This window comes from Suricata suricatta, chromosome 9 (genome assembly GCF_006229205.1).
Source record: "Suricata suricatta isolate VVHF042 chromosome 9, meerkat_22Aug2017_6uvM2_HiC, whole genome shotgun sequence".
Classification (NCBI taxonomy): Eukaryota; Metazoa; Chordata; class Mammalia; order Carnivora; family Herpestidae; genus Suricata; species Suricata suricatta.
The window spans coordinates 39,161,976-39,174,634 of NC_043708.1; the positions used below are offsets into that span (position 1 = coordinate 39,161,976).

At 41.8% G+C, this 12,659-nt stretch overlaps 2 protein-coding genes across 3 annotated transcripts in view; one reads left to right on the forward strand and one right to left on the reverse strand.

Moving 5' to 3' along the window:
- Positions 1-11,539, forward strand: part of CCDC175 (coiled-coil domain containing 175) — a 69,667-nt gene extending 58,128 nt beyond the window's left edge. The window contains exons 17-21 of the mRNA XM_029950821.1: positions 1,984-2,086; positions 5,181-5,224; positions 6,372-6,534; positions 10,741-10,880; positions 11,415-11,539. Coding sequence (XP_029806681.1) covers positions 1,984-2,086; positions 5,181-5,224; positions 6,372-6,534; positions 10,741-10,823 — 393 coding nt within the window. The 3' untranslated portion in view covers positions 10,824-10,880; positions 11,415-11,539. The remainder of the gene's footprint in view (positions 1-1,983; positions 2,087-5,180; positions 5,225-6,371; positions 6,535-10,740; positions 10,881-11,414) is intronic.
- Positions 10,649-12,659, reverse strand: part of JKAMP (JNK1/MAPK8 associated membrane protein) — a 28,598-nt gene continuing 26,587 nt past the window's right edge. For both annotated transcript variants that reach the window (XM_029950819.1, XM_029950820.1), the window contains exon 7: positions 10,649-12,099. In XM_029950819.1, the coding sequence (XP_029806679.1) occupies positions 11,881-12,099 (219 nt within the window). In that variant the 3' untranslated portion in view covers positions 10,649-11,880. The remainder of the gene's footprint in view (positions 12,100-12,659) is intronic.

Here is a 12,659-nt window from a genome sequence, read left to right on the forward strand (position 1 = left end):
GTTGCAGTAATTGCCACTCCCAGCAGGGTCTGTGAGAACACCACTGGTTCCACATACCCACCACACCTTAGTCTTTTTCCATTTATTCTGGGAGGTGTGTGTGTAGTGGTGTCCCATTGTGGTTTTAATTTGAATTTTCTAGATGATTAATGAAGCTTCTATTTATATGTTGTTGGCCACTCGTATACCTTTGTGAGGTGCCTGTTCAAGTTTTTTACCCATTTAAGACATTAGGTTGTCTGTCTGTTTTGTACTGATTATATAAATTTTTTCAGTAAACTACATTGACCTCAAGGTGAGTTTCTGTATCAGTGTATCCCAAGTGTTTTGCCCAGTGCCATGGGTGGGGGGGGGCAGTCTCATTTGATGCTCACAGTCACCTTTAAGATGGATAGGATATTGTGTGCCTTTTATACATGAGGAAACTGAGGTTATATTTTTTATATAACTTTTAATAGCTAGAGAAATAAAAACTGTCCACGGCAATAAGACAGTAAGGGGAAAATTCCTTTACCTCTCTAGGTAATTTTTTTCATCATTTAAATCACAACAGTTGCCTAGAATATGAGTGCCAGTGGTTTTGGGGCAGAATTCAAGTGGCACAGGAGGCACTAATGCGCTCTGGAAAGGTACATGAGCTCCAGAGCCCAGACACCACCAAATGTAACCTGCACGCACGCGATACCTCTTCACTCGTCTGGCCCTCGGAACAACCTTGTACGGCATTTCATCTGCCCATGGAAATTTCCCTCAAGACTGTCTTCCTATCAAGATGACAGATTATTTATTAAAATACCTGGAATTGTTGTTGATACTTTGGTAATGGGTAAGCAAATGGATGACTATGTGAAAAAACAGATTCTGAAAGTGCTCTTTTTTAGTGTATTGTCCATTTACGAGGCCCCAAATGACCCTGTGCTGTTCTCCTATTCACTCATCGCTCTCCATCTTGCTGATCACATCCCTTCTCTCAGCAAATGTTTTAAGCCCCCACTGAGTCCCTAGCTTTGAGGAAGGCACAGTGAATACCTAGATGAATAAGACACTGTCCCAAGTCCTTAGGAAGCTCAGAGTCTCGCTGAGGAAGTGGGCAAATAGAGAACTACAAGGCAGTGTGCTAACACATTTGAGAGTTGTGGGAAACCAGCTGAACTAGGCAAGTCTACAGTGATTCACATTCAAAGAGGGGCAGGAATGATGACTCGGACTTGGCTTACAGGGGTTTTCACTTTGGTTTACTACAAAAGGGGCCAACAAGCTGTGCAGACTGACACAAGATCAAGGCTACATGTCTAGACCCTATAACATGATTATGAACAGTTTTACATCTCCTATGGTACTGGATGCAATTTCTAAGATTTTTTTTTTTATCAGTAGTTTCTAGTATTTGACTATTCCTCTCTTAAAACTGGGTCAGTGCCAAGTTTATATCCAAAGCCCATGCTTTCAGAGTTGCCGGAGACTAGAGTTTAGTATTCCTGAGCATTGGGTGGTCAGAACAGAAAGCAATGACTTTAATACCCAAACCACTACTACGACCATCACCCAACCCACTGAAACATCTGAATGGAGTAAGCAAATCTGTGGGGTATCTGGTCTTGAGAAATCCTTTCTCTGAGGTCCTACACCCAACTCCTCCAGTCTGGTAGGATGGCTGCCTTGCATTATTTACTGCACACACATTTTGCATACAGAGCAATATTTGTTTGTGGACACAATGCAGTTGGGCAGAATGTCTTTTGATCTCTTCTTGTGGCAAGTTATATTCTGAATGCAGTGTGTGCTTGGGTGCTTAAATGCTGACTGGGAAGCCAGACCCCTGAGCTCCTTCACCAGAATGTAAGCTTAACAAGGGTTCTGCTCACCACTGCTGCCCTCGTACTGAGAGTAGTCCGTGGCACAGAGGAGGATCAATAAATGACTGAGTGGATAATTAATCTACAGTATCTCAACTGCTTAAAGGAATCACGTTTTAATTTCCAGTATATTGCATATATGAAGAACAACATAGAGCAATACAAAAAAAGAGAAGAAGACCTCAAGGGTGCATCGGGTGACCTGTCTTGGCAACTGGTAGTTAATCACAGTAAGTAAGGTGTTATGGGTGACCTTTACTTATAAAGAATAGATGTTTTGTTTTATTTAAATAATTTTTCCTGATTTGCATCCAATGAAACACACTCATCTTAAGTTCAGTAAGTTTAGACAAAGGTACATCCACTGTAATCGCTGCCACCTCAACCAGGTAAGATAGAGAACATTTTTATCCCTGAAGAGTTTCCTTGGAGTCCCTTGGTGGTGGTTTCCCACCCTGTTCCCAGCTCCTGGAACCCACCGCTCTGCTTTCCATCACTAAGGATTAGATACAAATGGAATATGGAGTACGCACACTTTTGTGCTGGGATTCCTGCACTCAGAACAGGTTTTTTGTCTGTTTTGTTTTGTTTTGAAGATCCATCCATGTTGTATGTCTTATTGCTTTGCTCCTTTGTTTTATAACTGTCTGGTTAAAGATTCCGTCATGAAGATCCACTATGCTTTGTCTCTCCATGTACCAGCTGAAGGACGTTTGGATTGTGTCCAGGTTTTGGTTACTCTGTTTACACTAGTTTCTGTGACTATTTGGTTTCATTTCTCTTGGGTAAATACCGAGGGTGGAATTGCTGGGTCGTGTAGTTAGTGTATGTTTAACTTGGCAGTAAGAACCTGCCAAGACAGTTTGCCAAGGTGGTTGTACAAATTTATCATTCCACTAGCAATGGGATACTCCTCACCAACATTCAACCTTGTCAAAGCACTTACGGTTAGCATTGAAGCCATTTGTAATAGGTATATAATGGTATTTCACTGATTTTTGTTTCTCTGGTGACTGATGTTGAGTATTTTTTCATGTGCTTTTTGGCCACTTGTACGTCATCCTTTGTGAAGTGCTTTGAACCAATTATATCCACTGCAGCATAACAAATAGTACAAATCACTTACTTTGCTCCCAAATTGGGAATTTGGCCAGAGCCTGGTGGAGACCACTCATGTCTGCGTCACATGACCGTAGGTAGGGCAACTTGATGTCTGGGGTTAATTCGGCAGCTGGGACTGGAAGCATCTGAAGACCCAGCCACTGACTCAGCGAGCCTTCTATTGATGCTGACTCTCAGCCAGAGTCTCCGTGTCGCTGCCTGGCCTGCTCTGATCCAAAAGCTAGCCTCCCAAGTACAGAGAGAGGGGACACCGACACCGCCACTAATGGGAGGGGTGTCCGCCTCACACTGTGGGAAGAGCACGTGGGATGGAATGTATTGTGGGGCCATCTCCGGAAAATACCCTCTGCCATTTGTCTAAATCTTTTGTTCATTCCTTTGTGTTTTGTTGAGTTAAAGTCTTTGTGTATTCTGGAAATGAGTCCTTTTTCAGTATGAGGCTTGATTTTTCATTTTCTTAATGTTGTCTTGAAAAGAGCAAAAGTCTTTTCTTTGGATTAAGTCTGCTTTATCTATTTCACCTTTTAAGGTTAGTACTTTCTGTGTGCTAAGACATTTTTGCCTAAGCCAAGTTCTCCAAGATTTTCTCCAGTATTTTCTTTAGAAGTTTTTAGTTTTCACTTTTATGTCTACATCCTCAGTTCATGTTTACACATGGTGTGAGGTCAAGGTGGAATTCATTGTTTTACGTACATCCAGTGGTTCTAGGGCCATTTTTGAACGGACTGTCTTTTTAGCATTGTACTGCCCCAGTGACTTTTCCAGGTATCAGTTTATGCGTCTGTTCCTTCTCAGTATCTAACTTTACACCAATACCACACTGTCCTGATTACTGTAGTTTCATATTAGGCCTGGAAATCTAATAATGTGAGTTCTCCACATTTGTGCTTCTCTCTTAGAACTATTTTGGCTATTTTAGATCCTTTGATTTCCATATAAGTTTTATAACCAGCTTACTAATCTTTAATTACCCACACCTGCTGGGATCTTAATTGGATTTGCATTGAATCTGTAAACCAATTAGAGGAGAACTGACCTATTAACAAAATTAAGTCTTCCAGTCCAAGAACACAGTATGTATCTTCATTTGTTTAGAACGTATGTTCCTCAGCAAGACTTTGCAGCTTTGAGGTGTTGCAGTAGGTAGGCGTCCTACGGCCATCCTGAGGCTCGGTGATTAGCTAGGATTCACCGGGCTCAAGTTGTTATGGGGGTTGCCCATTACAGTGAAGGACACAGAGTACAGTCAGCAAAGGGAAGTGCACATGCAGAGGAAACCAGGTGCACAGTTGCAGGTGTTCTCACCAGTGGAGTTGCACAGGTGCACTTAATTTCCCCAGTAACGGGGTGCGACAGCACTTGCAGGGTGGTGCCAAGCAGGGCGCTCCGGCCTGGGCATTCAAGGTATGTATGGAGGTAGTTGGTCACGAGGGTGTGCGGTGCCTGTGTAAGGCCTCAGCTGCTCACATGTCTGCGGAGATGCTCACCTGGGGTTTCTCCTCCTTGCTGTTAGGAGAAATTGCATCGATTAAACAAAATTTTTTTAACATTTATTTTTGAGAGAGACAGACCATGAAACCATGAGAAGGGAAGGGGCGGAGAGAGAGGGAGACACAGAATCTGAAAGCTCCAGGCTCTGAGCTTTCGGCAACAGAGCCCAATGTGGGGTGCGAACCCACGAACCATGAGATCATGACCTGAGCTGGAGTCAGATGCTTAACCGACCGAGCCACCCAGGCGCCCCTCCACCGATTCATTTTTGAATGTTAAACTAAGTTCCTGGGATAAAACCCACTTATTCAAAAGCTGCTATTTTTATATATTGCTGGATTCAGCTTGCTAATCTCTGTACAGATCTGTCCGTGTGCAAGCCCACCTAGTTCTGCCTGCACTCGGGTCTGCAAAGGTGTCCTGAGCAGTAAGCTGAGTGGCCACAGGGCTTGCCTCACTTGTCACTCTACTTTCAGGTACCACAGTTCTTTGCTGCCCATTCCCCAGTATCTGGAAACTGGATAGGAAAACTAATATATTTAATATATTTTCTCCTTGTGGACAGCGGGAGGGCAAGTGTGGTCCAGTTATTCTGTCATTTTGGAAGTAGACTTTTTTAGACAAACATAATTTTTGGAAAACAAATAACATTACTTTTATTAAAGTGTTCACATTTCCATAACCTTTCAATTTTGAAAATTTTTATTTTAGGAAAGTATTTGAATTTGTGGGCTGAATTTCAGACTACGGTTAAGGTGAGCTTTCTGAAAATATTCACCTAATGAGTGTGTGTGTGTGCACGTGCATATGCATAAGGAGTGGCAATAACCACCATATCTTAATATGTTTGCTTTATGCTGTTAAAAAACCAAAATTCACCTGAGTAAATTTTAAATATATTAGCTTTATTTAATGATTCATGAATTGAGCAGTATCCAAGCTAACAGATAAAAGGTGCTCTGGGGAGCTATACAAAACAGAAGACTTTTATAGGCAGAAAGCAGGAATAGGGAAGTTACACTAAGCAAAAAACCAAACAGAAAACAGACTAGTAATTGCAAAGATCATTTTCTTTTGGGGGATGGCCGGCATCTATCAGGCAGATGACCTAGCTCGTGCTGATTAGGTGATTAGATGATTCCTGAATGACTGGTGAAGATTCCATTTCCCAGAGAGCCAAAATTGTAATTAAATTCATTCTCACTTTGGTGATCTGAGGCTCAGCATAAGCGACTCCACTTGGGGCTGTTCTTATTTTTAGGCACGCCAAATGTCACTACGAAATCTTAATCCTTCGGGAAATTGTCTTCCTGCTCTACCAGCATGGTTAAAGGGACTGACTCCCCAGCCCCAGCCTGGAGACACACACTGCATGCACCCTGTTTTAGGACCCGCTGTCAGGCCCGAGTTCGCGTGTCCTCCGTGGATCAGCAGCCCCGCCCTCCCCACTGCAGAGGAGACAGGATGGAGTTTAATCCCTGCTTTGCCACCTTCTGAGTATTTTAAGCTTTTAACCTTTTTCAGATGAAGCTACTGAGGCTCAGACAGAGTTTAAGTAACTTGCTCAAGACCAAACAGCTCACGAACTTACGGGGCTTTAAAACTCGGATCCAGCCTACTTCTGAAGTTCTTTCTCTTATGTAAGCCCTGCTGAAGACGGTCTGCAATTCTGTGCTGTTTGGAAGGTGAGCTGGCTTCATGCCGCCGCCGCCACACCCAGATCGTCTCATTTGCTAATCCTGTTTTCCTGTCGGGACTTTGTGAATGTGCTGTATACACTTATTTTGCAAGAGTGATACCAATGTTGCATATCTATTTTTGTCTTGGACATGATTCACTCAGAACGTTATTAATTTCTTTTGTGGGAATTTATATTTACACACTGCAAAATATTTTTTAAAGGAACTGGTAAACTGTGGTGGTGAGACTTTGCAAAGAATAAAAAAGCTAATAGAGAGGCTGCAGGAAAGAGATGAAAAGATTGAGCGTATCAGCACTTGGCTACCAGGGAATTTTGAAGAGCTGCGCTTACTTGTGGAACAAGAATCAACAATGGACCTCCCTAGTAAGTAACATCTCAAAAGCTTTGGGTAACAAAGAACCTCTTGTTTTTTTACTGTGGCTGGTAACATTAAAAAAAAAACTAAAAAAAAAAAAAACACCTTACCAAATTACTTAGTTATCCCTAATATTCCATCTCCAATTAACGTCACATTCACCTAAACATTGATTCTCATTTGTGGGGGTTGAACACCTGGTCAGTCAGCAGTGTGAGACGAATCCCGTCCACATATGTGAGTTTACTAAATAAGTGAATCTCAATTTCTTTCTGGGTTTTTTAAACTCTTATTTTAAAGGTCTTATTAAACCCTTTTATATACTTACCTTCTTAAGCAGAGGATATGAAGCATCACTTTATCTTTTCTTCTTGAGCTGAGTTTAGTATTAAAAACAGCCACTACTGCCTTTGAAAATCTAGTGATAGTGATGCCTTCTGGGGCTTCGGACATGTAACCCAGTCTACATAACATGACTGCGTCAGGAGCAAGGAGTCAAGTCTCTCCAGAAGATTATCAACTTCATCCTCAATTTTCACTCTAATGTCACATTAGACGTGAAGGCCCCAGAACTCTGTCCAGATTCTGGCTGCTGTAGGAAATGGAGGTCAGTCCTTGCACAGGTACAGCCCTGAGGTCCCAGGGGTTGAATCCCTTGGGAGGGAGGGATGATGGAGGTAGAAAGGGCTGAGAGAAGGAAAGAGAAGAGAGTGTAGAGGAGAAATGGAGTGGTGAATTGAGAATATCACCTAGCAAGTGCACAGCTCTGTTAGGTCATTTTATTAAAATTTTTTAAAAAATATTTTTGAGAGAGCACGAGCACAAGTTGGGGAAGGGCAGAGAGGGAGACACAGAATCTGAAGCAGGCTCTGAGTTGTCAGCACAGGCCCAATGTGGGGCTCCAGCTCACAAGCCATGAGATCGTGACCTGAGCCAGAGTTCGGCACTTAACTGACTGAGCCACCCGACGTGCCCGTAGAGGTGTCATTTTTAAAGAATGTCATTAGATAGGCAATTTCAAAGGTAGGTTGTAGAAAATGAAATTAGAAAGTGATGGGCTTAAAAACATTCTGTTTGGTAAAACCAATGTGCTCAGGGCACTGACCAAGGAAATAATGTTTTAGTGACCAGTGAAGACTTTTGTGGGTAAACTTTATCAGCCTAAAAGCTGTTTTTATGGTGATGCTTATTATGTCTAAGTGCATACTGGGTTGCTGGTGGGCCCTCGTCACTGTAAAATTTCCTTTGGTGAATCAGGCCATCCTCAGCAACTGTAGCTCAAGAGAATTTTAAAAGTGAAATCACCTCAAAGCATCAGCTGCCCTATTTTCACATGAGTCTTCCAGCTTTGTCTAAAACCTGGTGGGATCATTTATATTGGAGCAAATGTAAATAGATTAGATTGAAAAGCTAAGCCCCTGAGTAACTATATTCCCATTTTTCACATGTTTTGCGGACTGTCTTATCGACAACTATATGGAAAGTAGAGGATTGCAGTGTGAAAATAAAGGAAGACCAGCTAAGTGCAAACAAGCTGAGGCATAAAACTTGGTATAGCAAGAGAGCGAGCGTCACCATCCCTTGTTTTTTTGCAGATTCAAAGGGCAGGTGGGGGAATGGAAAAGTGTATTGTGTCTGGTGTGCTCGGATTGGAGCTTGTTGGCACGGGGAAGCTGGGAGCAGCGGAGGGGCAGGACAGTGTATGTGATTCAGCAGTAAGCACATGTGGCTTTCTCTGGTTGCTCCATGGTTGAAAGGGTCAAAAGGAGGCAAGTCAGCAGTCAGTGCTAATGTAATGACATTCTGGTTCAGGTGCAGAGTTGGTGGGTCAGAGAACTTGCAGGCTACAGTTTCCCCACCTCTGGTATGAAGGGAGAATGAGTTATCATACAAATGCACGTAAAATCCCTTGTCACCAGGGTTTCACAGGGGTGGCAGAAGAATGGTGAGCGAACCTAACTGGAAATGAAACTTTGCCTCAGGTAAGGAATGGGGAGAGGTCTCTGAAATGGAGCCAAGCTTGAAAGGAAGGTTTCTGGTCTCCCTAACTCCACGTATTTGTGCTCCTAGAGCACCAGCACTATGTGGGCTTTGGAGGTAGGTAGACCTGGGTTCAGATCTCAGCTTCCTGCGTGTTATTTAACTCCTACGCCCTAGGTTCCCTGATTGTAACTTCCTGTTAACCATCCATGTTTTACAAAACATGAGACCCAAATCAGGTCTGTCTTAATCTATGGCCCTGCTAAGGCAGTAATAGTCAACCTTGGCCCCTTGGATTATCTAATCATCTCTGAGCCACCTGTAATCTGGCTTTTGGATTTTCCCTGTTGAACAGCTTCTCAAAAAGTAATGGGACTTGTAGAGAAGCCCTTGATCTCTTGCAGCTCAACAGTCCTCTCCTGTCCTCTTCTGGACATAATCTGTCACTGCAGGCCTGGCCCTCTCCGTCAGGAACACGGCTCTAGCTTCAGTAACTCATGGGGGCACCTCTGAGCCCGGCACTAGAGCAAATGCTGTGTGGTTCCTAAATTGAATAAGACCCGGTAATTGAGCCTCAAAGTACATATATGATGAGAATAAACAAGCAAAGAGCTGATTAGGATACAAGGGGCTCCTTCTAGTGCGTGTCTACGAAAGGGTAAACAGGGGCACCTCTAAGCCTTTTTTAGCTGCTGGGAATACATACATAAGGATGTCTTCCTGAAAGGGCAGTGGACCGGCCCCGGCCCAGGACTGCGGCAGCCTGGCTGCGTGCACGTCTGCCAGGGGTACCGATTGGCACAGGTGGAGGACAGGCTTGTCAGCACTTAAGATGCCAGACTTCATCTTGAAAACTAAGATTGTTACTTTTATTTGGAAGGCCTGTTAACACAAAAAGGTAAACAAGCTTTTGCGTGTATTCCTAAATCAAATAGTAACTGAGTAGAGATTTTTTAAGAAGTATTAATTTTTGTTCTAAAATTTTTAAATTCCTTGAGTTTTATGCCATATAATTCAGGTTACCAATATTTGTGTTACCCAAATATCTTGGTGTGTGTGCTACAGAAGACTTTTTTAAGCCCAGGGATATTTTAAAAGATCAAATTTATATATGCTATCAGTTATCTTTTAGTTACAGTGATGAAAAGGACTTGATAAAGTCTGATCACTTAATACTGGAAAAGAATTATTATTCTTTTCTGCTATTAAAGCAGAATCAAAATTTCAGTAAGAAATAATTAAAAATAATTTGTCAAAGAGTCTCTTGGAAAAATTAAGATCTGAACTAGGTAGAGAGTTTAGACCATACTTGATTAGAGTCACCTGGAAGAGGTTTTAAAAATCCTCCTTCTCAGCCTGCATCTTAGACTAATTCACCATGAATCTCTGGGGGTGGGACTCAAGCATGTTTTAGACCTCTCTCCAGTGGGCTCCAATGTGCAGGCCAGTCTTGCAAACCAATAGTTTTAGACAAATATATAACTGCTAAATTTATCAATGCACCCAAGTTAATAATAGTTTGACCTTTATAAGCCCTATCCAGCACTGGTTAGCAAAATAATTACCATGCACTGTAGCAGCGAGAGCCATGGTTGCCTACAAGGACCTAAGTAAACACTGAACAAACCTGAGCTAGGACAAGGGCAACTTGTTTTTGGTTTTTAAATGTTTGAGAGAGAATCCCAAGCAGGCTCTGCACTGTCAGTGCAGAACCTGATGTGGGACTCGCACACAAACTGTGAGATCATGACCCGAACTAAAATCAAGAATACAATGCTAAACCAAATGAGTAACCTAGATGCACCTGTCTTTTATAGTTTTAATGCCCATGTTTCAACAAATTATTTAGTAACATTAGCCATCACAGTTGCTATGAAATGTTCTGATCTTGTTCTTAAAGCAAATTAAAAATGCACATATATATTTATGACTGAAATTCTTTGCATTTGAGGAATGTAATTACTTACATGATTTTTCCTTTTGCATACACATTTTGCTGCTAGAATAACAAATCAGAGAAGATAACTGTTAAAAATAGCTCCAAATGTGTGGGACAGATACGGTGCGGGTAAGCAGACCGTGAGTGCCCGGGTCCAGCCCACCCCCACGTCCCAGATTACACAGTCATCCAAGTGAGGATTCTTCAGGAAATTTAGAATTTTAATGGCCACTAATAACCACCCAAACTTGGGTGAGATACATAGAATTTTTACATTTTATTTTTATTCCTACAGAAGAAAAGAAGAAGAAACACATTCATATCCAAAAAGTCCACCCCCCAGTGGTTCAATGTACCATGAAAAAAGCATTAAAGTAACTTCAAGGATACAACCGTTGTGAATTCAAAATGCACAAACAAAACTACAAAAAAGAAGTGAGTGCTTTCTCTTTCAGATTTTGCAGTGGTCCAGGGAAGTCTTAAGTGTGAGATTAACAAACCTGCATAACCCCCACTGAATAGCAGAATCGGTAAATAACCTTCTAAACAATACAAATGGATAAACATGGTCAGAATATTAGGTTAAGTGCTAACCTTGAGTCCATGGTTCCACCAGTCTCCTACAGGCTTCAGAGCAGAAAATTCACAGCATATCTTTCAACAACTAACCACAGGAAAACTATGTATTGTATATATTCTGTATATTGTTATCTCAGAATTGATGCCCTCTTAAATTTATCACGTGAGAAAAGTTTCAGGATCAATAAAATATGGTATATAGATCCTTTAAAAAGGAGACCGAAGAAGGGACTATGTGAATAAAATGTATTTATTCATTTGGGAAAGGAATATTCCTCTTACGAATTAGTTTGAATTATTTCCACAATTAGTGTGGCAAAATACAATTAAAGGTCAGAACATCTGAGGGGTTTTTTGGGTAGTTAAGCATTTTATTGTTTTTCTTAACAGAAACAACCAGAAGATGTCTTCAACAAAACCACCTATAAACAAAACACCTGTTTTATATAAATTATGCTCTATTTTTACAATCAAAATACTGTGCTGGTAAAAATAAATAGTTAACAGACAACGTATTTCACTTCCATGTTTGCTTTCAGACCAACAAGGTATGTTTGTCCTTATAATTACACTTAAAAAACAAATACATGCAAAATTAGGCCAATGCTAAAGATTTCAGATTATTCCAGAAACATGATTTTACTCTACAGAATAACAGTATCACTGCAGGAGGCAAGTGCTTCCTAACCAGTTTGTCGTGTGTCCACCACAGAAGAGACTAGTCTGTATTCTCCAAGTCTAACCCCAAAGCCTGTTAAGTCAGAAAACAAACCAACCCAATCTTGTTTCCACGTACAACAGAGAGTATAATACATTTTTTACTAAGAACACTTTTTGGGCTTTCTGGCTCTTACAGTCAATGTCCATTGGCTCCTTCGGAGAGTATCCGTGACGGTTCAGTGAACTTTGCGGTGAACAAGTAAAAAAGAGCCGGTGTGGGCACCAAAGCCAAAAGGGGCAAATCTTGCTCGAGTTTATCCACTCTGGAAATGGATATTATTCCGTAGGCATGAAGTAACCAGTGGCTGAAGAGAACAATAAGTCTTTTCTTTCTCACCAGAAGATCATAGCAATTCTATGTAATTTTATAGGAGAAAGAAAACAAAGACAGGTTATCAGGCTGAATAAACTGGATAATTTATTAACGATAATTTAAAATGTATTATTTGTTGGGAAGATGGTGGAACAGGAAGATCCTGAGCTCAGCTCGTCCCGTGGATACACTGAGATAACAGACACATCAGTGCAACTAACTCTGAAAGCGGCCTACAGACAGCAGAAGGCTTTCCACAGTTCACTGTGAAGAGGCGGCCACACGGCCAAGGGTAAGAAGGACGGGGCACATTTAGGAACTACGCCCTGGGAGAGACTAACCACAAAGAAGAGGGACACCATAAGCCGAAGGGTCAGACCCCACACCAGGAACTGTAGGCACCAGGGTCCAGCACTGGGAGGATGAGTCCCCGTTAACATTAGGCTTTAAACCAGTGAGCCTTAATTTGGAGAGTTTTTACAGTCAGTGCTGAACTCCCAGAGCCCCGTAAGACAACAGAAAAAGAGGCAGCAATCACAACCGGGCAGATCCACAGCATAGAAGCAACGGTTTGAAAAGCACCAGGGGTATCTGCGAAGGAG